The sequence below is a fragment of the Nomascus leucogenys genome, chromosome 5, assembly GCF_006542625.1.
Source record: "Nomascus leucogenys isolate Asia chromosome 5, Asia_NLE_v1, whole genome shotgun sequence".
In the NCBI taxonomy this organism is placed as follows: Eukaryota; Metazoa; Chordata; class Mammalia; order Primates; family Hylobatidae; genus Nomascus; species Nomascus leucogenys.
Genome location: NC_044385.1, coordinates 41,994,187 through 42,019,388, shown reverse-complemented (window position 1 = coordinate 42,019,388; position 25,202 = coordinate 41,994,187). Strand labels below are relative to the sequence as shown.

At 34.6% G+C, this 25,202-nt stretch overlaps 1 protein-coding gene across 8 annotated transcripts in view; it reads left to right on the top strand.

Moving 5' to 3' along the window:
- Positions 1-25,202, top strand: part of DOCK7 (dedicator of cytokinesis 7) — a 234,757-nt gene that overhangs the window by 124,072 nt on the left and 85,483 nt on the right. For 3 of the 8 annotated variants that reach the window (XM_030812929.1, XM_030812928.1, XM_030812934.1), the window contains exons 19-29: positions 683-769; positions 3,174-3,405; positions 6,424-6,588; positions 9,431-9,600; positions 17,299-17,391; positions 18,591-18,680; positions 19,015-19,050; positions 19,630-19,725; positions 22,440-22,580; positions 22,674-22,787; positions 24,272-24,442. In XM_030812929.1, the coding sequence (XP_030668789.1) occupies positions 683-769; positions 3,174-3,405; positions 6,424-6,588; positions 9,431-9,600; positions 17,299-17,391; positions 18,591-18,680; positions 19,015-19,050; positions 19,630-19,725; positions 22,440-22,580; positions 22,674-22,787; positions 24,272-24,442 (1,395 nt within the window). The remainder of the gene's footprint in view (positions 1-682; positions 770-3,173; positions 3,406-6,423; positions 6,589-9,430; positions 9,601-17,298; positions 17,392-18,590; positions 18,681-19,014; positions 19,051-19,629; positions 19,726-22,439; positions 22,581-22,673; positions 22,788-24,271; positions 24,443-25,202) is intronic. The other 5 variants (XM_012506599.2, XM_030812930.1, XM_030812933.1 and 2 more) reach the window with 3 other exon arrangements.

Here is a 25,202-nt window from a genome sequence, read left to right as displayed (position 1 = left end):
CTCTGTCTCTACTAAAAATACAAAAATTAGCTGGGCGTGTCCCAGCTACTCGGGAGGCTGAGGCAGGAGAATCCTTTGAACCTGGGAGGCGGAGATTGCAGTGAGCCAAAATCATGCCACTGCACTCTGGCCTGGGTGACAGAGCGAGACTCCATTTCAAAAAAAAAAAAAGTTTTTGAATCCTTAAACCAACAGGCTTCTTTTGCTTGCAAATATTTTAAGACCCAATTAAAATATAATAGGAATGTTTAAAAAGAAATATTATAAGCCATTAAAATGATATTGTAAATTTGAATTTATTGACATGAAAAGAGATTCACAATGTAATAAATGAAAAACAGGTCTCAAAATAATGTTTGGTGTTAAGTATATACAAATGTGTATAAAAATATATGTACATAGATGAAGGTTTAGAATGATATAAGGGGATATATCTCTGGGAAGATAGAAATTTTGTGGGTATTATTTTATGCATTTTGCTCCTGGAGACTTTTAGTTCTTTTGTAGAAAACATTGCTTGATTTTGAAATAAGAATGAAATATAAAAGTTCTTAATTTATTTACAGTGAATAAAAATATATTTTCACAATATTTTTCTCATTGGGATATTGTAATTTTTGTTTATTTTCAGAGTTCATAATCTACTTAAGCATCTGTGATCATTATATTTAATATCTTACAGGTTCCTCTACCTGGCATGAAATGGGTAGATAATCACAAAGGTGTTTTTAATGTTGAAGTTGTTGCTGTTTCATCTATCCATACACAAGTGAGTTTTAATAATTTTTATTATCAAATTTCACTTAAATAAATTGAACGTATTGTCTAATACTTGTGATGTCGGTTTTGTTACCTGTCATAAATCTGTCATTGCTGTCAGATTTATGAGAATATATGTCAGTTAAAAACATACAATATTTAGAAGTTTTTTTTAAAAAGAATCAACAAAATGTCATTGAATGTCAACAAAAGCAAACATTTTTGTTTCAAAATGTCATTGACTTCATTTTGAACAGTTAAGTGACTTGTTTTTTCTAAGTTTCTGGTACATGGCAGAATAATTAGAATTGAGAAACCATCATCAGCTCACTGTATTTCTCATGGACTTGAGTATTTCAAATGGAAAGAGTTTTTAGGGATCATTTGTTCCAAATTCCTTATTTTTGGAATATACCAAGTTCTAATAGGTTTTATACATCCTCTTTCTCTGCCTGGAATGCTTTTCCTCCTGGTATTCATTTGACTTATGAATTAGAGTTTCTCTTCCCCTCAAAGAGGCCTTCCTTGGTTACTCTTTAAAACATAGCAGCCTCATTACTGTATGTCATCTTACTCTGCACTTATTACTGCCTACGCCCAGCTTCTCTGTTGCGCTTTGACTCTCACTCTTTCTGTTTGTGTGTATGTATATAACACACATACGTACACGTTTGTTTATTGTTTCTTTCCCACATTAGATGGTAAGTTCCATGAGATCAGAGATGTTACCTGTTGAGGAAAGAGCTTTTCCTTCAAGAACCTTACAGTGTAATATGGGAAAGTATAAAAAGTATGATAAAATTAGTACAGTGTTACATATATTAACTAAATTCTTTGAAGTACAGAGGGAAGAGTTATCTGTTCTGCTAGGGACTGAGATGTTGCATTTATAAGTAGCCATTTACTACTCAGAGAAAGGGAGAGTGGACAACTCACATGATGAGTAGCAAGTACAGAGTTACAGTAGTAAGGACCATCAGGTAACCTGGTGTGAAAATAGTTTAAAGTGCATAGGAAATCATGATACATAAGGATAGAAGGCTGGTAATAGATTGTGAAGGACCTTGAATGCCACAGAGTCCAGGTGGATGGTAATTTCTACCCTAAATAGAGAACATGAGAGAAGTATTTTTGGGGCCATGCTAAGGGGAAGCAGTTATGGTGCCTATGAGTTTATTTTTGAACCTGTTGAGTTTCAAGTGCCTGTGTACTTCAGATGGAGATGTCCTGTGGGTGGTTGTAATTAGTTTGAAGTTTGGGTTTGGAGGTAACAGAATAAATGTGATAGCTGAAACTATATTGGTAAATGTGATTTTCCATGGAGAATATGTAGAGGGAGAAGAAGCAAGTATTTAAAATGAAATTCAGGACTTCACTAACCTATACATGGAAAGGGTGGTGTGGAGGGACTTCCCAAAGCCATGTCAGGTTCAGTGATTTGCTAGGAGGACTTACAGGACTCAGCATATAGTCATACTCAGAGCTATGATTTATTTTAGTGAAAGAATGGAAAGCAGAATTCGCAAAAGGAAAAGGCTCGTGGGATGAAGTCCAGAGGAAACAAGAAATAAGCTTCCAAAAATCCTCTCCCAGTGGAATCACATGGGGCAAGTTGAAACAACATATGTGAAATGTTGTCTGCCACAGAAGTTCAGTACAGACTCAATTCCCAGGGTTTTTACTAGGAGCTTGTCACATAGGCACCCTTTGCCTAACATGTACCAAAATTCCAGATTCCCAGAAGGAAAGTAGGTGTTCAGCTTATACCATATTGTTTTAGGCACAGTGAGCCATCTCTGTCAATGGGAACTCCCCTGAAATCCAAGTTCCCACTGATTACCCCAAGGTCAAACTTGTAAACAGGACTTTCAAAGGATAGCTGTCTTAAGCCCACTATGTTAATTCTTTTCTGCACAGTGAGGTAGGGGAAAATAAGAAGATACAGCACCTCTATGCTGTCTTTAGGAAGAAAGTTGGTAATATATAGATTTTATTTAGAACTACACAGGTAGTCTCCAGTAAAAGAATGACTCCAGTATTATAAGATATGGCGATGAGTTTGCCTTATATGCAAAGGCTTTGGAGCTGAAAGACAATAAATTAATAATGGACAAAAGTAGGTTACTAATATGCCTGCCACAATAATTGAACTTCAAACTAATAAAGCAAACTAAAAAAAAAAAAAATCTTAATTAGTATCAGTAGTTTTCTTAAGTAACTAATAGTATTTGAAGTGATCATTTTATAATGATAAATGAAAACAGATTTGTTTAATTGGAAACAATGTTTGTATACCTACATGAACTTTTTAGTGTTGTCAAGTAATATGACATGTTTGTGGTCCGTGGTCCTTTAGAATTGGGAAATTTATAAAGTTATAAGTGCTTAGTGCTTTTGTTTATTCTTTGTTTTAGGATCCTTATCTTGACAAATTTTTTGCTCTGGTCAATGCTCTGGATGAACACATGTTCCCAGTCCGAATTGGGGACATGCGAATCATGGAAAATAACTTAGAAAATGAATTGAAGAGCAGTATTTCAGCACTGAATTCATCCCAGTTGGAACCAGTGGTCCGATTTCTTCATCTTCTGCTAGATAAACTGATACTTTTAGTTATTAGACCTCCTGTCATTGCTGGCCAAATAGGTAATTTACTTTTGTTTGGGGATGAGACGTGAAATTTATAACTTGACATTTCTAAATTTTGGTTTTTTGTAAAAAAAAAAAAAAAACATGATTTCTATTTGCTATATATAAGGACTATATTTGATTTGGGGTGGAAGATGTTATTTACTTGTTTATAATGCCAGAAAATGATAACTTTTATTTTGTTTTTATAAAATGTGTTCTGTAGGCATATACTCAAATTATGGAAACAAATTTATTTATTTATTTACCAAATATTTATTAAGCACTTACTGTGTACCTGACACTGATAGGCACTGTTCAGGGCATGGTTCCTGACTTTAACATCTCACAGACTAGTTAAGAAAACAGGCAAACAGGTAAATCATGTTGTATTTTACAGGATGTATAATCTACCTACTCTACATTTTCATTCATCTGCTCTCCTCCACTTAATGTAGCTCTTCTTTCCTTCATTTGCTTAGTCTCTGTATTCTCTTTTTATTTTCTATAATTCTGGAAGGAAAGATGTTCTTCATTCCCATCGTTTTTCAAGGTTTACTCCTTATTTTTTTACCAACAGCTTTCACCCAAATCCTGCAGGGAAGTTGAACTTGAAAGAAATTTCAGCTAACCAGATAGAATTTTTATGTTTGACTAGTGGCACAAAGGAGAGGAGTATTCAATTATTTGAGTTTTTTTAGGGGAGATTTATAAGTAGAAATAATTCCTGGGTTGAGTATTTAAAGATGAACAGGAGTTTCACAGGTAAATATTATTCCAAGGAGATTAAACAGCATGAAACAGCATGTACATAGTACACAGACATAATGAACTCAGAATGAATTTGGGGGAGGAATTGTAAGTAATTAGTTATAAATTGGAAGATTGATTAGAGGTAATATGGAGAGTGGGAGATGAAGTTGGGTCTTCCACACTTTAGGAAATTGGGACTTTTTCTGTAGGGAATAAATAGCCTTTGAAGGATCTGGTCTTAATTAGAGAAGTAACATGACCAAGTTTGACTAGAAAAAGATGGCTATGCTATGTAGAGATGAGTTAAAAGTGGGAAAACCTACAGACAGGGAAACAAATTAGGAGTCTTGCAGAATTTCATACAAAAAATGATGAGTTCCTGTTAAAACGTAGGTGGCAATGGGATGGAGAAGAGAGAATGGATTATGAGATCATAGAGTGTACAGTTACAGAAATTATAGAAGAAGAAAGTTTTAAGGAAAAAAAGGTTAGCATTGTTCTTTGTTGTAGATTATATAAGTAAAATAATAGTAATAACAGTAATTGCAAACACTTGCATAGCATTTATTGTGTACCAGGAATGATGCTATGTGCTTTATATTTGAGAGCCAAGATTCAAGCCGGTTCCAGAGTCCCTCTCTCATCTAGTATACTTGAGAAATGTCTACTCGTGAAATTACATCAGTAATTTTAGTCTAAGTGAAGGTAGAAACCAGATTACAGGGAATTAAGAAGGAAATAGATGATAAAATAAATAAAAGAAGCTATACTACTGTTTAAGAAGTTAAGGTAGAAGAGAAAGCAGGGTTGAGTAGGGCAAAAGAATGAAGACATTTTAGCATGTTTATGTGCTGAGAGAAATCAGCCCATAACCATGCTCAAATGGGAGAAGGGAGAAAAATATATGGGGAGAAAAGAGGTTAATTAATGAAGTAATTCTGTGAGACAAGAGTAAAGGTGATAGATAGATCACTCTTACATAGGAGAGGGCACTACTTCCTTTGGAGAGGAGATAAAGTAATTTCAGATTCTGATAAATTTGTAGAAAAATATGAGGACTTTTGGCCAGGTGTGGTGGCTCACAACTATAATCTCAGCACTTGGGGAGGCCCAGATGGGAGGATTGCTTGAGGCTAGGAGTTCCAGACCAGCCTGGTCAACATAGCAAGACCCCGTCTCTGAAAAAAAAAAAAAAAGGAAAAGAAAAAGAAAAACATTTCATGCTTTATACATTTCTTCTGTGAGGTAGAAGGCAAGATTTGCTAAGGAGGGATTAAGGAGGACCTGAGTTTTGAGAAGGATTCTGGTAACTTGGAGTAGCTACTGTAAGAAAAAGGAAAAGGATTAACCAGAAACACAGGTAGGATCACTTCACTTCACTCAGGTTTCTGTCTCTGGTCTCTTTCCCCTCTAGTTCAGTATATATATATATATAGATAGATAGATTAATCTTACTAAATGACCATTTTATCTGATTATTCTACTTTTGGGAAAACTTAATTGGCCTCATTATCTCTTCATAATTTCCTGTCTTGGTTAAATAAATTATAGAATCTAAGATCCTATTGCTCAAAGTGGCTGTTCAGTTTACCCATTTATTCAGTGTGCAATTTATCACAATTCCCCAATTTTTGTAAAATTTTTGTTACATACTGACTTGAGTGACTGAGTAGGTATTGCTTAGCCTGGGATTTAAAATGCTGTAGTCTTACCTCAACCTGTTTTTCTAGCCCCCTCTTTTTTTTTTCCTTCTAATCATTTTACAGATTCACTCATTCCAATCAAGTTGCTTATTCACTATTTTCTTATTATACTGTTAATATTTTCAATAATCTATTTTATTGTTGATATTTTTAATTTTTTTAAACAAAAGTAATATATGCCCTTGTATGCTGTTTAGATTTTTGGAGTAATCTTTAAAATGAGAAATTGCTTCTTAAGGTATTACACACAATATATTTTCTTTTTTCTTATGTACTTTGTATTGTTTTACTAAATAACATATCTGTTGAGCATTGTTTTCTTTTTTGACTAATCAAACCCATATAATTTTCATCTTAAATTAGTAAAATGAGTTTTTTCTCATTTTGTTCAGAAAAGTATTTTTGGCTCAGCTAATCCAACGTGTCATTAAAAGTCAATATCAAATAGTAATCATCTTTATACACTTATTGTGTAGTCACTATACTTAAAGTATGTAAAGATGACAAAACATTGATCTTCGTGGAATTTACAGTCTAAAAAAAGTTAAAGCAAAGGTAAATACTTCTGCTTTCTTAAAAGTTAACCTAGGTCAAGCATCTTTTGAAGCCATGGCATCAATTATAAATCGACTTCACAAAAACTTGGAAGGAAATCATGACCAGCATGGCAGAAACAGCCTTCTTGCATCATATATTCATTATGTTTTCCGCCTACCAAATACTTACCCTAATTCATCATCACCAGGTATTTTATTCTTTTTACTATGAAGCTGTCTTTCATAAATTATATGTTCATGTCAGTATTGAGATAATTTTGTAGTCCATACTGTGATCCATTTATTCAATGGCAAACATTTATTGAACACCTGCTAAGTACCATTCACTGTGCTAGGTGCGGAAGTTAAAGAGAGAAATAAGTTACATTTTTAGACATCTTTTTTTATAGAGTTTGCTTTAGTTTGAATGAGAGTTCTTGGTTGAGTTAATTTTTGGAAATGAACTTTGAAAATAACTTTGTCTCTGGAAGCATTTTATCATTCCTTGTTAAGATAAGGAATTGCTTGCCCCTGTAATCCCAGCTGTTTAGGAGGCTGAGATGGGAGGATCTCATGAGCCCAGGAATTTGAGGCCAGAGTGAGCTATGATCCTGCCAGTGCACTCCAGCCTGGGCAACAGAGTGAGATCCTGTCTTTTAAACATAAAAAAGACAAGAAAAATAGAATGTTGTATTTGTCATTCAGAGTGCTGTTGGGCATTAAAGGAGAAATGTGGTGGCTTGGTAGTTTCCTGAAAACCCTTTGAAACCTACAGTGATATAGAAGATTGTTCTCTAGAAAAGTTCTGATCTCTTCATGGTCAGTGAAATAATATAACCTTTCTGAGTACTGGAGACTCGACTTGTTATTGTCTTTTGTGTACCACTGGTGATAGTGGAGGTAATGGTGGGAGATGTCTTAGTGTGAATAATCCTTTAGTTGTTCATTTAACTAACTAATGATTATGTTGTGCGTATCATTTAACCTACTCACATATATGTCCGTATGACAGTAATGATAATGGCAAGTGCCCTTTATCAGCTTTTGGCAATGTTGACATTGATAACGGTGACTAATAATTGTGACATTCGTTTTGAAAACTAGACATAATAGTAACCTGATTTTAAGTTTTAGCCCAATTTATTTCTTTACTTAATTGCAAAAAGAAAAGCAATTGACATTTATATTCTGGTTTATAATTTCCTATCTTAATTTTTAAAATTATACCACTTAAGGACATGAATGTGTGAGTGATTATGTAATATCTACAGTACTCCTCCATTTACTGTTTTATTCAGTACACTATTAGAATTCCACAGACTTTGCGAAGCATCTTTTTTTTACATGCTGACCTGAAAGATTGTATGAATTAATTAGGCAACAGGTATGTATTAATATCATTTGCAAATATGACATTCAGAAAGATGAAGATAAATTAACACTATAATTCCTGGATGTTTAATTTTAAAAATAAAAGACAGGTTGGAAGATGATGTTAGGCTTGATTTTAGTCAGACAAAAAGGGAGCCATTGCTTTTTTTTTTTGAGATGGAGTCTTGCTCTGTCGCCCAGGCTGGAGTGCAGTGGTGCAGTTTCGGCTCACTGCAAGCTCCACTTCCCAGGCTCACACCATTCTCCTGCCTCAGCCTCCTGAGTAGCTGGGACTACAGGCGCCTGCCACCACGCCCAGCTAATTTTTTGTATTTTTAGTAGAGACGGGGTTTCACTATGTTAGCCAGGATGGTCTCAGTCTCCTGACCTCGTGATCTGCCCGCCTCGGCCTTCCAAACAGCTGGGATTACAGGCGTGAGCCACCGTGCCCAGCCGCCTTTGCTTTTTTATATCACTTTGGATCTGAAAATTATCTTTAGTATTTTGTATGTATATCATAAAGATACTATTTTGTTATTCACATTGTCACTGATGAAGATAGAGAAATAAAACATGCTCTCATTTAAAAGATGTTAGCAATAATGAAGGTAGAGAAATAAAACATGGTTTAATTTAAGAGATGTTAGCAATAAATTGGCACTCTCTCTAGTGACTGTCAAGGGGCAGAGTAGGAGAGGTGGGAAAAAAGGAAGAGACACCAGCTGGAGCATCTTGAGTCTGAAATACCAACTATACCGAAGTGAAAGGGGTGTGTGTGTGTGTGTGTGTGTGTGTGTGTGTGTGTGTGTTTCCTGTTAATTTTGGGTTTTATTGTATGTGTAATATACAATTATAGAAACACTGAAGAGATAATGATTTTATTTATAGTTCGTATGGTTTTATAAACTGCCATAAAATAGAGTATCTTTGTACAGCAATCATTAGTTCTTGAGTGTTTTTATTTTCTTTCTTTCTAAAAAAACATTTCCCAGGGCTTCAAGGAGGCCAAGAGAGGAGGATTGCTTGAGGCCAGGAGTTCAAAACCAGCCTGGGCAACATAGCAAGACCCCGTCTCTACAAAAAAAAGAGAAATTTACCCGGGCATGGTGGTGTGTGCCTGTAGTCCTAGCTACTCAGGAGGCTGAGGTGGGAGTCCAGGAGTCCAAGGTTATAGTGAACTATGGTCTCACTGCTGCACTCCAGTGCTGCCTCTTAATAAAAAAAAAAAAAAGGCACCTGCCTGTTTAAAAAAATATATATATATATATATATGTATATAAAAAAATACTTTTTATTTAGAAGACCCTGCCTCTTCAGGCAGATCGTGTGGTCAAGAGATTGAGACCATCCTGGCCAACATGGTGAAACTTCATCTCTACTAAAAATACAAAAATTAGCTGGGCGTGGTGGCACGTGCCTGTAGTCCCAGCTACTCGGGAGGCTGAGGCAGGAGAATTGCTTGAACCCGGGAGGCAGAGGTTGCAGTGAGCCAAGATCAAGCCACTGCACTCCAGCCTGGCAACAGAGCGAGACTCTGTCTCAAAAAAAAAGTATATTTTTTATTTAGAAACCAAAGCAATTCATGATCTTTGTGGAATTTTCTAAAGTGGCAGAGATTTTTTTCAGATCCTTTCCTGACTAATTTTCTTTAATTATGTGCTATTTCATATGCAACTCCAGGTCCTGGGGGTTTGGGAGGATCAGTGCATTATGCCACAATGGCTAGATCTGCGGTGAGACCTGCAAGCCTTAATTTAAATCGTTCTCGAAGCCTTAGTAATAGCAATCCAGATATATCTGGGACTCCCACGTCACCAGATGATGAAGTTCGATCAATCATCGGGAGTAAGGTAAACTGAAGACATGCATCTGTAAATTTGGTTTTTGTTTTGTGAACAAATGAGAAATATCCAGTTGTTGTAATGTATTCTGAATTTTGAGATGTATGTAAGTTAGGAATTAGCAAGGAATTGTACATTTCTGTTCTATCAGTAAACACTGTTTTATTTTTCTGTTAAATATGCTTGCTCTTACAAACTACTCCACTAAAAATTCTAAAATTTGTCTGGGATCACTAGTTGCATATAACTTATTGTTGTCGGTCTGATACTCTATCATGTGAAAAATGGCTAGATTGATTTCATATAGAATTAAAATAAATCTGTGTGACTGATATGTAGAAGAGAGATGTCATCATTGGTTTAAGTCATGAGATCCTCTTCTCCAAAAAATATCCAGAACAGTGATTAAACAATTTTCCATTTTTGTAAACTAGAAAGAGTGATACTCAGAGTTATTTATAAGGGATACTGCAGAGTAACCTGAGTACTATGGCAGCTGCAAAAAGAGAACGCTTCCCCCCACACACACACATATATTTCCATGTTTAAGAAAAGAACTGAGGTTTTTTATTCCTATTTTCATTATTGATTATATTTTATTGTAATACAGGTAGTACTTAGCATTATTTATATACTGTATATTTATATACTGCATAGGTCTTCAGTAGAATAAGTTTGATTTTTGGATTTTCAGAAACTTTCCTAAAGAAAAGAAGCTATAGACAGCATTTCCTTAAGGTTCTTTTAAAATGTCTCTTAATTTTTGTAAGATTTACATTAGGACTCATTTAGCATAATTCTAGAGTTATTTCTTTTATGTTTGATAGATTATAAACTCAAGATTTAGAACAAAGAGGCCTATATATATATATAATGATTTTTTGCCTTTTTTCAAGATGTCCTCTAGATGGATCAATGATTTTTAAAATACATATAAAAATATATACAAAAACATAAATACAAGGTAATTTCTTAGAAAGCCATTGCCAGATGAGAATTTGTCAGCCTTGTCCTAATCAAGTATTATTTACATAGTTTTTATGTTGTTTTCTTTTTATTGCAAAATTTTTGATAGCTACCTTCGTATTGAATTATTTAGTTGTAATCACTAATAATGTATATAATTTTATCTTAAAATTATAAGGAATCTAAAGTTTATTTATAGCTACCCTTCATTTTTTCTTATTTTATTGACCTGGCAGTTCAAGAAACTCTTCTTTAGGCGATCTTGTTTTCCACTCCGCCTCAGTCATGGTCTTCCCTTATATCAAACTTGTTCAACCTGTGGCCTGCAGGCCACATGTGGCCCAGGACAGCTTTGAGTGCAGCTCAGCACAAATTTGTAAACTTTCTTAAAACATTATGAGTTTGTTTGGGGATTTTTTTTTTTTTTTGTAAGCTCATCAGCTGTCATTAATGTTAGTGTATTTTATGTGTGGCCCAAGACAATTCTTCTTCCAGTATGGCCCAGGGAAGCCAAAAGATTGGACACCCCTGCAATCTTGTCATTACCAATAACTTTAATTTTCACAATCTCAATTTCATGTATTTTGTTCTCTGTTATCTCCTGTTTTTCTTGTAGTACCTCAACTTAACAGTTTACCTACTCCTTTGCAATCTCTAATCTTGATCCTCCAACCTTTTTACTGTGCCTCACCCCCTTAATGTTCCCTCTTCTTCCTTAGCCAGCTTAATGTCTATGGGCAATCATTATAATTATTCCCATCAGGCTGGGTGTGGTGGCTCATGCCTGTAATCCCAGCACTTCGGGAGGCCGAGGCGGGCAGATCACCTGAGGTCAGGAGTTCAAAACCAGCCTGGCCAACATGGTGAAACCTCGCCTCCACTAAAAATACAAAATTTAGCCAGGCATGGTGGCAGATGCCTGTAATCCCAGCTACTCGGGAGGCTGAGATAGGTGAATCACTTGAATCTGGGAGGCAGAGGTTGCAGGGAGCCGAGATCTCACCATTGCACTCCCGCCTGCGAGACAAGAGTGAAACTCTATTTAAAAAAAAAAAATTACTCCCATTATAATCAAACCTCAGTTCCCTTATCTTTCCCAAACCTGAAACCATAGTTAAACCCAATTGACTGCCTATGCCATGTCAGCATCTGTGCAGCTAAACATGTCTTGAGAAATACTATGGTGATTGGTCTCATTTGAAATAAACCTCAAGAGAGCTCTTAATGCTATTGGGCAATTATACTGTATTTCTTTATCTCCATCACTTTCCTGTTCTCGCAGGAAATGATTTAATTCCTTCTTTCATTACCTCAAACCTCCTAACACCTCTCCCCTCATTCCTTTTCTCATTTTATCTCCCATTTCATTGAGACAACTGAAACCATCAGAAGAAAACTTTGATAAACTTTTACCATCCTATCTAGCTACCTATTACCATCTACTATCTACTGCCTAATACTCTTCTGTATTAAAAATGAATAGATGAGCTATTTATTTTTCTAAATTAATTTATTTCACTCAAGCTCTCATCTGGTCTCACCTGCTCAAGATCTATACTCCACCAGTTTTTCCATATCTCTTCCACATCATCAGTTTCTCCCTAAATACTGAATCATTCCCATTCACATACAGGCATGCTATTGTTTTTCTCATTTTGAAAAAATAATTCCTCTCATTTGAAAGCAATCTAAGTGTCCATCAACAGATGACTGGATAAACAAAATGTGGTACATATATACAATGGCGTACTATTCACCCATAAAAAAGAATGAGATCCTGTCATTTGCAACAACAAGGTTGGAAATGGAGATCATTATCTTAAGTGAAATAAACCAGGCACAGAAAGACAAGCTTCACATGTTCTCACTTATTTGTAGAAGGTAAAAATTAAAACAACTGAACTCATGGAGATGGAGAGTAGAATGATAGTTACCAAAGACTGGGAAGGGGCAGTGGGTTTTGGGAGGGAAATGGAGATAGTTAATAGGTACAGAAAAATAATTAGAGTGCATAATATCTAGTATTTGATAGCACAACAGGATGATTTGTACAATTAAATAGGTAAATATTGTTTATTATTTAGTTATTTAAAAATAACTAGAAGTGTATAATTTGATTCTTTGTATCACAAAGGATAAATGCTTGGGTTGATGGATACCCCACTCATCCTGATGTGATTAGTACACATGATACACCTTTATCAAAATATCTCATGTAAACCATAAATACATATGTCTACTATGTACCCACAAAAATTAAATTAAAAAAAAAATTATAGTAATTTTTCTCTAGTATTTCAACTGCTACCTTACTGCTATTTCTCTGCTACCTTTCGTAGTAGAATTCCTTAAGAATTTTCTTTACTTGCTATCTGCGGTTCTTTTACTTCTGTCATCTCTACTTCAGTCAAATATTCCTCCCATTTTCCACCAAAACTGTCCTTGTTAATGTCACCAGCACCCTTCATGTTGCGAAATCTAGTGGTTAATTTTCAGAACTCAGCTTATTTTACCTACCAGCAGCTTTTCACACAGTTAAATTTTTTTTTCCTATGTGATTTATTCTATTTATTTGGCTTCCAGGGTACTACATTCTGTTGGTTTCCCTCTTGGTTTACTGATTATACCTTTTCAGTCTTTGTGGATTCTTCCTTTTCTGATCTCTTTATCTGGATGTGTTTCAGGCCTCTGTCCTTATTTCTCTTCTCTTGTCTTCTCTCTACACTCTATCTTGGTGAGCTTATCAGGTTCCATGGCTTTAAATACCACATAAATGTTATGCTAACGATTCCCAAAATTATATTTCCAATACAGATCTCTCTCTAGAATTCTAAACTTAACTGCTTTTTCTAAATAGTTTTGTTCAGATTTGGATATATATGAAAGGTAGAGACACTTCTTTCCATCTCCATTACTACCATCTTGGTCTGAGCAACCATCATCTCTCCCAGAACTAATGTACTAGCTTTAAAGATGGTTTCCCTACTTCTACCCTATGCTCTGTTCACAGCATAGCAACCAGAATGTTGCTTTAAAGACTTAAGACATGGCCGGGCGTGGTGGCTCACGCCCATAATCCCAGCAGTTTGGGAGGCCGAGGCAGGTGGATCACCTGAGGTTGGGAGTTCGAGACCAGCCTGACCAACATGGAGAAACCCCATCTCTACTAAAAACAGAAAAATTAGCCAGGTGTGGTGGTGCATGCCTATAATCCCAGCTACTCAGGAGGCTGAGGCAGGAGAATCACTTGAACCCAGGAGGCAGAGGTTGCGGTGAGCCAAGATCGCGCCATTGCACTCCAGCCTGAGCAACAGAGCTAGACTCTGTCTCAAAAAAAAAAAAAAAAAGACTTAAGACACTCACAAAAATTAAGTCATTATGTCATTCCTCTGAGCACAATCTTCTAATGACTTATTCTCTCAGTCCTTTAAGTCTTTACTCTGAAGGCCACCTTCTCAGTGAGGTTGACTCTGATTATCTTATTTAAATGTATAACCAGTGGCTGTGTCCTCAGCCTTCTAATCCCCTTATTCTGTTTTTTGTCTTTTTTTTTTGTATGACATTTACTACCTTTTAATGTAGCATATGAATAAATTATTTTTATGTTGATTTTTTTTTTTTTTTAGTGTTTATCTCCCTTTAACAGAGCGTAAGCTTCATCGTGGCAGGGAATATTTGTTCCAAGGCACCTGTAATGTCTAACTTATTCAAAGTGCTCAGTAGATGTTTATCCAGTGAAGAAATGTTAGTATGAGTAAACACCGCAGAACTAGATCACTTGTTTAAGAACAGAATTATGCTTTTGTTTGCCCTCTTACTATTGGGATTAATTATGTATTTAAAGATCTGCAGAGATTTGACTTTGTGAAAGTTTTGGTTATATTTTATTCCCTAGTATAAAATACAGAACTCCTAAAATTTAAGAATATTTATATAACCTGAACAGGCTTTTATTACTCCCGTGGCTGTAATGTAAATGTGAAAATATTTGTGAGACTTCTTCATACTTATATTGCCAAAACTAGCTGTGCTTTCTTAATTCTAGCAATAGTCTTTCAACATTCAGTTATGTAAATACATGGTTGCATCAGGTCTGAACTTTATTCCTTTTAATCAAATGCCAGTGGAATTTTGCATTGATACGTTTCTTTCTCATATATCATCTATTTTTTTTTATTTCTCAAACACTGAGAGCTTACTGTGTGCTAGGCACTATGCTGAGGACTTGTGGATATGAAGCAAAATCTTTGTAATGTAACACAAATGTTGATGTCACATCAAATACAGTATGGGCCTTGCTCAAGGATCTTATCTATATGTAAGGGAAGAAATCAATAGTGTTAGTGGGATTTGGCAAAAAAAACCTCACACTTACATACACTTGGGCACACATTTGGTTAATCTGTTCCATGTTTGTTGGAAATCAGTAAACAGAAAGTTATTATATTAAATATAAGTGATAAGTTTGCTTAAATATGGGCTGTTTGATATAATTCTTAGCTTTATAACACCTGAATTTTGGAATTTACTTGCTTTGCCAAATAACTGGCCACAAGTTTTCTTTAAATAGTTAGCTTTGGCTAGTGTAATTATAACTCTTCAGAACATCAGTATTGTGTATATAAATACAATTCATAGCACAAAGAGATTTTTTTATTCTCATATTAGTGATTATCATATATTGTAGTTTTAAAGGAAATTATTAAACAGTAAGTTAAGTGAATTTAAGAGTACAGCAAAGTCCTTATTCTTTTTGTGGAAATTTATGAGAGAAAAGAGGACAGTTACAATTTTGCAAAAATCAAATGCTCATGTTTTGTTATTTTTGTAACATGAGTAGTGACTGTAAAAATTGAATATGGTAGGAAGAACTTTACACTTTTATACAAAAAAGACATAATTTTGGGCTTGGACATAATTTTGGAGACTAATGAAAACTTTATTTCAACTTCTCTGAAAAACATAAGCCTTTTGGTTTGCTTTTATTTGAAATATTGTAATGGGATTCTGAGAAGGCGGATATTTTATTTTAAACAAATCTGATTGCATAATTTTACTAGTATTTTGATATTGTCTCATTTACTTTGATAGAAAGCATTTTAAGAAAAATATGTATGGGAAATTTTTATAAAACTGTTTTTGAGAGTTTACTATATTCAAGAAATTGAACTTAGTAATTTACTTCCATTATTTAATTTGATTCTTACCATATGAAGGGAGACACTCTCATCATTTTTATTTTATAGACAAGAAACTGAAAAAGAAATTAAGTAATTTATCTTAGATTTTACAGCTAGTAAGCAGGAGAGCCTGGATTGGAACCTTAACTCCCATATTAGACAATCACTATCAAAAATGATGAGAAATGGGTGATTATTGTACCATCATTTCAACTTCTCTATATATTTGGGAAAGAATGAAAAAAGGTGGAGGAAATATTCTCCTAAAATCTAAGCCCTTGAGGGTCGCAGTTTTTCTTTCTTTTCCTTTTAAAAACTTCTCTTGAAGTATTTAAAAAAATACTGATGTCTGGGCCGCACTCACAGCAATTCTGATTTAATTGTTTTAAGGTAGGGCGCAGCACATTTGTTAGTTACTGTTGTTGTTAAGCTTCCCAAATGACACTAATATCTAGACAGAGTTGATTACAGTTGTTCCAACTCTTCACTTTTACTTGTCTTTCCTTTGGTGGTTTCTGGTTTGGATCTGTACTCATGCCCTGATATATTTACATCAGCTTGTCTTTGATTGTCTTTGCTATTCTTACCCTAATAATTCTTTAAAAGTCTTTTACAACTTGCTCCAGTTCCAATTATTAGATTCTGAAGTCCCCAGTCCAAATTACTGAATCAAATTTATAGAGATAGAGCCCAGGATCTGAATTTTATAAAGCTTCTCAAGTGATTCTGACCATCAGTCAGTTTTAGGAAATAGAGGAAAAGCCTCTGTTTCCTTCACCTGGAATCACAGTAACCCCTTTCAGACAGAGATAAACATAAATTCACTTCTGGACGTATACTTTAGTAGCGTCTTAAAGAAATTTTAAATTAATGAAGATGATGATGAAGATATAATTCCTATAGACAGCCCCAGCATAATATTTTTCCTTATAATATTTATTAATAAATAGTAGCCCATTATTATTACAAGTGCAGCTCCAAATCCATTATTAGGAAGGAGTAAATATTAGGTATCATTTTTTTCTTAAGTTTTTACTTTATTTCTCCTGTCTGTCCCTAAAAGAGAGTGAAGGTGGTAGCAAGCTCAAATAGAATTATGGAGTATCACTGCATAGTAGTTTTCAGTTGATGAGAGATAGAATGAAATTAAAGTTTATAACAAAGAATGGAGTGTTTTTCTTCCATTTTTTCCTTTAAACCTCAGTTAGATACGGAGGAAATTATCTGTTGCTAACTTGTACTATCTTTAAAGAAAGTTTGGGGGTGTGGTGCTGTGGGAACATTAGTTATTGGTACTGCAAGAGTATTCCTTTACATAAAGAAAAATTACCTTTAAATACTATACTTAATGGTCTTGGTGATTTTTTTAAAAAATTGTGTTATATAATAAGGTAATTTTGATGAACTAATACTCTATAGGTGCCTACAAATTTTGATTGCTTTAACAGTACTAATTAAAAACATGTTTGCATTAGAAGATCTGAATTTCTTTAAGAATAATTTATAGCATGCAACATGTAATATTTCTTTCCTTTCAAACTGCTTTCTATTATATGCTTAGGGTTTAGATCGCTCCAATTCCTGGGTTAACACTGGTGGTCCAAAAGCTGCCCCATGGGGATCCAACCCCAGTCCAAGTGCAGAATCAACACAGGTGGTGTTTATATTAGAGGTTTCTTTATTGGCTGCTGATGTTTCCCTTTAGAACATTACTTTTTAGTATATACTATGATTTCAGTGGCTTGCTTTTTTTAATCATTAAAAAGTGTGTATTTTTGTTTACTTAGCACATTTTCCAACTACTATGCATGAATACCACCAATTGCACCAGTAATGTTCTTCTTTCCTATTTCCTATCTCTGTCTTCTTTCTTCCTTACACACCCTATCAATATTTCAGTGCCTGCTGCTTATGCAATTGATGGCTTTTATAACAGTTTCTTCTTTAGGTGTAGCACATCTTTAATAGCAATTTTTAAATTTTTTATGTGGAGGAAAAAAACCCAACAGTTTTCTATTTGCTTTTGGTTTAAAGTGTAACTATTGTATCATTTTCATTTAACATTTACTATCTTGTTATTTTCTTCCTAATCACTGAATAGAAAGACTGGTAATAAGTTGAAATTAAATGTGAACAGTGTATGATCCCCGTGCTATAAGACTCAATACCAGAAGCAAAAATCCATTTTAATTTGTACTGTGTTGCAAAGTATGAAATGTTATATCTTAGCTGAATTAGGTTTTGCTTACTTAAGACTAGTTGCTTGATAGCTAATACTGCATGATATCTCAAAATATACTTCTCATCTGTGTTGGCTTTGGAGGGAAATCCTGTTCTTAAATTTTTAATTCCATTTCTAATATTGTAAATGATTTATATTTGACTTAGTATATGACAAACCTGAATAGTAGTTTTTGATAATAACGAAAAAGTGAAAGAAATTATTCTAAACTTTTTCTTTTCTTTATTTAATATAAAGTTACTGATTTCTTTTTTGGTCTGAGACCAGTTGAGAAGTATGTTTTTACTTTTTATATATTTTTACTAGATATGTGCATGTATATAGATCACACAGATAAAAGTTTCATTCTTTGCAACACTCTGAATATTATATAATCATTGAAATACTCATGTTTTTTTAAAGACCAAAAATATATAGAAGCCATTTTGATACTACTTATGCATTGTCATTAAAGCAGCTTAACATGGTGAAAATGAAATGAGCAATAAAATAGATGGTTTTTGAAACCATAATGAAACTGTGTTTTAAACTTGTACATAATCCATCAGCTGCAAAGTCATCCACTGCAAACGTTAATGTTATCTCGTCATTCATTCATCTTCACTCCATAGGCTATGGATCGAAGTTGTAATCGTATGTCTTCGCACACAGAGACGTCAAGTTTCTTACAAACATTAACGGGACGCTTACCAACTAAAAAGGTAGATTCATATGAAGACAATTCATAGAGGGGGAAAATAGTTTCACCAGTTAAATAGATGTAAGATTTCTTTACATAACCAGTATGAGATACTTACAGTAATTGCATTGTGCTTAAAAATATATCTGAGCAAACATTGCTTGTCTGATGCCTTTTGGGGCATACCTTGTCAATGTGTACTTTTTTACATTATGATAATGTTTATATCTTTGGGATTGACTATTTTTAGAATTTAGTGAATTCAAATTTGATCATCAAATTTTAGTACCAAAAAAATGTATCAGCTCTTAATTCTATTTCTGTAACTGCTTCTGTTTTGTGTTTTAAATCTCCAGGGAAAGGAAGATGAGTTAGAAAAATTGTCACTCTTAGTAAGATATGTTGATTTGCTTCCCTTATGCACAGTTTTGTTAGTCCTTCATATTAATATACACTACTTTGCAAGTGCTTTGTGTGCATATCCATTATAAGGCAGAAATCTTCTGCAATTTTTTTTTAAAAAGACCTTACCTGAAAACTTGAAAATTAATGGCTCGTAGCAAAGTTTAAATTTTAAAACATATTTCCTAAATTGTACCAGCAAAGTTCATGCGTGTATTTGCATATGTTTAAAAATGTACTTAAGATACAAACAAAATATTACTGTACTGTAAGTTTTTAGTCTAGTTTCTGTTTGCAGGTACAATTTAGGAGGCTATCTTCTACCTGTCCTTTTAAAATTACATTTTACTGCAAGATAACATGTAATTTTTTCAGCTGTTCCACATACCACTGTCTTACATGCATAAATAGCCGTTTCGTTAATGGGTGTCTTCAGTGCATCATTGAATGGTTCACGTGCCTTATTTTGCTTATTCTCATTATATCTTCATTTGTATTTGCATTATTATTTGGTTTATGTTATCAGCAGATTTGACTTTGATAATAACTTTGGATTTACTTTTGGATAGCTTTTTCATGAGGAGCTGGCTTTGCAGTGGGTTGTTTGCAGTGGCAGCGTTCGGGAATCAGCTTTGCAACAAGCCTGGTTCTTTTTTGAATTAATGGTGAGCAAAAACTGAGCACGTTCTTTAATATTTTTTCTCTTAGTGAACAATTTTATGCTAGCTCATTTGTTACCTTAGAAATCTTTCTCTGTTGCACATCTTACGCTTTTCCATGTGCCTCTAAGACAAAATTACATGTGTTACATCTCTAAATAAACACTGTGGACACTCAACACAGTTTAGGTGGAATTATAAAGAGTGAGGCTCATTTTAACTCTTATTTTCTCAGGGATGTTTGCATAAGCTAGCTATATTTTCAAAGGAAACTTGTGATACATTCTTTGCTGGTCATTATACATGAAGTGTATAATGACAGTATTGTAGATTTTATACCAAAGATAGAGCTTTATAGATACCTACTGCTATTATTATGGCTAGTAAACTCTTAGGGAAATGCCAGTTACAATCAATAAAAAAAACAGCAGTACTGGCTGGGTGCAGTGGCTCACACCTGTAATCGCAGCACTTTAGAAGCCCGAGGCAGGAGGATCACTTGAGATCAGGAGTTTGAGACCAGCCTGGGCAACATAGCAAGAGCCCATATCTACCAAAAAAAATTTTTTTTTAACTAGCTAAACCTGGTGTCACAAACCTGTAGTTCCATCTACTTGGAAAGCTGAGGAGGGAGGCTTGCTTGAGCCCAGAATTTCAAGGCTGCAGTCAGCTATGATCACCACCGCACTCCACATGGATAACAGAGCAAGATCCTGTCTCTTTAAATTTTTTTAAGTACTTTTTGCTTAATCAAATAAGTGATACTTTTAAAATGAGTGAATTAATATTTTAATTAATAAATCCATATATATGAACAGTTGACCCTTGAACAACATGAGGTTTAGGGGAACCGACTCCCCCACACAGTCAAAATCTGCATATAACTTCTGACTTACCTAAAACTTAACTACTAATAGCCTACTGCTGACCAGATGCCTTACTGGTAACATAATCATATTTTGTATGTTATTCGTATTATATACTGTGTTCTTAGAATAAGCTAGTGAAAAGAAAATGTTATTAAGAAAATTATAAGGAAGTTAAAATATATTTGCTTTTCATTAATTGGAAGTGGATCATCATAAATGTCTCCATCCTCATTGTCTTCACATTGAATAGGCTGAAGAGGAGGGGTTGGTTTTGCTGTCTCAGGAGTGGCAGGGGTGGGAGAAAAGTCACATATAAGTGGACTCATGCAGTTCAAACCCATGCTGTTCAAGGGTCACCTGTACATATAAACTTGTATATGTAAGCACACACATATGTAAACAAAGGCAACAAACATTTATCAAGTGGGCACAATATGCTAGTACTGCCCTGTGGCCTAGGTATTACTAAGGCACAGAGAAGTTAACTAACTTGTCTTAGTATGCACAGCTTGTAGGTTGCAGGACTGTAATTAAAACTCAGGCATTTTAGCACTTGGGACCGTCTTCTTCACCTTCGTCTTCAGCCTCTATAAAGCTGAAATCGCTGAAACTTTTTCTTCCAAAAAAGATGTATGTAAAAAAATATAAAACAAAACAACAAAAAAGAGAAAAGGATCTTCCAGAGTATGTCATAGGGTGGTCCTCAGCATTGAATGTTACCTATATTATGGGTAAGAAAACATTTCTTCTAGAGATTTAATAATCTACAGAAAAAACAAATCAGGGACTATATATAAGTGACAACTCATTTTTTTCCTAGAAAATAAACCTTAACTTTGTAATTCATGTACATCTCTGCTTCTCTTGTAAGGTAAAAATTGTAATTTTGAGTGTTTTTTAGTAGTCTCACATATATGTTCAGGTTTCTAAAATACAAAATAGTCAAAAGACTGCAATTTAAAACTTGGCCGTGCTCTATATTAAGTTTAGGACTTTAGCTTCAATTTCCCTGAATTTAAAGTTAAAATTCTTTGTTACCATTACCACAGTGTTATAATAAAGAATCTGCACAATAGTCAATACAAATACAATACAATATAGTCCTCATATTTATTGTATTCCCACTATATGCCACCATCTGTGTATTAGCTACTGAGGACACTATAGTGAAGACAGGGTTTCTAACCTTTCAAAGCTTAGAATTTGGGAGCTTTGGAATGGCAAAATTATTGAGTCTTGGAAAAATTTAATTAAACTTTTTTTGGCTGGATGTGATAGATTACATGCCTGTAATCCCAACATTTTGAGAGGCCAAGGCAGAAGAAACACTTGAGGCCAGGAGTTTGAGACCAGCCTGGGCAACATAGCCAGACCCTGTCTCTATAAAATTTTTAAAATTAGCTGGGCATGGTAGTGTGCACCTGTAGTCCTAGCTACTCAGGAGGCTGAGGCAGGCAAATCACTTGAGCCCAGGAGTTGGAGGCTGCAGTGAACTGTGATCATGCCACTGTACTCCAGCCTGTGTGACAGAGTGAGACCCTGTTTCTTTAAAAAAAAAAAAAAAAAAAAAAAAAAACAATTTAAAGGTTGAAATTTTTTTTTGTTGACATACACAGAATTTTTTTGTCCTGTTGTTAGCCAGCATAATTTTCTGAAGGTAATATGGTGGTGTTTTTTTTTTAAGCAAATACGAAACATCATAGGGAACTTTAAAAAATATTTGAGAAGCTAAAAATATTTCAGTCATCTATTAAATTACATGCCATAGTTTAAAAATAGTCCAAGTGTTTAGAGTTGTTGTAATTGTTAAATATATTCATAGGAAATTAATAATTTATATCTTTTTTTCAGGTAAAGAGCATGGTGCACCATATATACTTTAATGATAAACTTGATGCTCCAAGGAAAAGTCGTTTTCCAGAACGTTTCATGGATGACATTGCAGCTCTTGTCAGCACGATTGCTAGTGATATAGTTTCACGATTTCAGAAGGTAATGATAACTTTTTCCCCACTTAGCTCTCTTTCAAGCTCAGATTAAGCTATCATACTTTAATTTGTTTTTGTTTTATATTCTGTTTCACAGGACACAGAAATGGTTGAGAGACTCAATACAAGCCTTGCATTCTTTCTCAATGATCTGTTGTCTGTTATGGACAGAGGATTTGTTTTTAGCCTTATAAAGTCCTGCTATAAACAGGTAATACATAGTTCAGAATAATTAGTAATCAACTAATTTAAATACTATGTTAGTTCTTTTCAAAGTTAGAGCTAAGAGACCTTAAGAGCACATTTATATACTGATGTTAAAACAAAAAGTAGCCAAAGCAGCATATTTTTATTAGCAAGGCAAAAGTAAATTACACTTGTTTTATCAGGACACAAGGACTGTGGCAAGCTGTTATCAGTACAGCCAGTATTTCCTTGAGTTATACAGGCCTACTCATGACTCTTTAATTCTCATTCTGGATCATACCATCAAGTCAGTAGTCATGTAAAGCAGTCTTAAGATGTCATGCAAGTGGAGCATTTATACCGAGTGGACTTTTGTATCTTGAGTGATTTTTAAAGCAACTTCATTTTGCTGGGTATTCCTCCTAATCCAGCCCTGGACATTGTAGAGTTTGGAATTATGGGCAGATGTTTACCCATTTGCCAAATGTTGTTCATTATCTTGACTTTACAAAATTAAAAGCATCCTGGAACTTTTCCACACATAGCTGATTTTGTTTTAAAATTTTTATCAACTGATTAGTGAAGTCTGCCTTCTAGAAAACATTAGTTATTGGTTCTGCTGGGCCACTTTGGTAGTAAACTATATAAGCCTTTCAGAATTACGTTTTAAAGGAGCTTTAAAAATATACATATTTCTGAGTCCCATCCCAGAATTATTGAGAAGTTCAAACTTATGGTGGTGGGGGTGAGGAGCACACAGTGCTTGTGAAGCACCTCAAACTGGTCTACAGATTAGTTTTGGGGAACTAATAGTCCAGAATTCTACTTGGCAGTCTAATATTTAGAATTTTGAATATTCTGTTGGATGCCTTTATTGTTTATTTCTTCTAACAGAAAAGTTAAAACTGCATGGGCACTCACCCACATGGAAATACTTGCAACACGATTTGTATCATTTTTACCTTTCCCCCAAAACTTTATGTACTATTGCTACCAGAACTTGTACTGTCTTTATTCTTTAAGCATTGATCTCCTATATTTGTCAAACATTGAGCTAAGCTGTAGGGACACTAAAGCTATTAAATCAGTTTATAGTATGTCTCCTCAAGTAGCTTATGATGTTGCTGAGAAAACAGACAAATTATAAATACAGGTAAGCACAAAGTGCTATAAAAAGAATTGATAATTTGTGTTAAGAAGGAAGATATGAAGTTATTTTGGTGATACACGTTTTCCCTGTTTTATGAGAAGTAGAAATATTGATGCTATATTGGAAATACAAGAATGTGGCTTTTAGGTTAGTCAAATGTGTTTATATAGTAAACCTTATAGTTTAAAGTTTTTAATTTTAGCGGTAACTCTGGAAAAAGGTGATACTGTTACTTAAGCCACAAAACCCAAACTGGATACCAAGTACTACCTCTTTAATTCTAATTTGCCATTCTGGTATTAGTATTAAAGAAATAATAGATTCAACTGGTGTTCTCTTACTTATGCATTGCTTACAAGGTGTCTTCAAAGCTTTACTCATTACCGAATCCAAGCGTTCTGGTGTCCTTGAGGCTGGATTTTCTGCGAATCATCTGCAGTCATGAGCACTATGTTACATTAAACTTACCCTGCAGCTTACTTACTCCACCTGCATCTCCATCACCTTCTGTTTCTTCTGCAACATCTCAGGTATGCAAATTGTGTGAATATACATGTATTTAAAGTCACTTTTGTGAAGAATAATTTTAAACAACGGAAAAAATAACACTTATTGAATATGATAGGCTCAGTTCTGAGTGCTTTGTAAGTATTAAGTCATTTAATCCTCTGAATAACTCTAAGAAGGCAAGTTCTTGTATTATACCCATTTTGCAGATTAGAAAAACAGAAACACAGAAAGGTCACTGAGTAAAAAGTGGCAGAGCCAAGCTTTGAACCAAGGCTTTGTTCTAGAGCCCAAGTTCTATTTTTTTTTTTTTTTTGAGACGGAGTCTTGCCCTTTCTCCCAGGCTGGAGTGCAGTGGCATGATCTCGGCTCACTGCAACCTCCGCCTCCAGGGTTCAAGCGATTCTCCTGCCTCAGCCTCCCGAGTAGCTGGGACTACAGGTGTGCGCCACTACGCCCAGCTAATTTTTGTATTTTTAGTAGAGACGGGGTTTCACCATGTTGGTTGTCCAGGATGGTCTCGATCTCTTGACCTCTTGATCCGCTGGCCTCAGCCTCTCAAAAGTGCTGGGATTACAGGCATGAGCCGCTGCTCCCGGCCGAGCCCAAGTTCTTAACCACTGTTTTATATTCCTTTCATAGACTTAATGCACATGTGAATGAATTTACCTAAATAAACTCACTAATTTAGATGTTTTCACAAATTGGGTTCTCTTGAAGCAGACACCAAGAATGAGTTTCAAATGCAAAATGTGTTTTAGAGATCAATACCTGTGAAAGGAA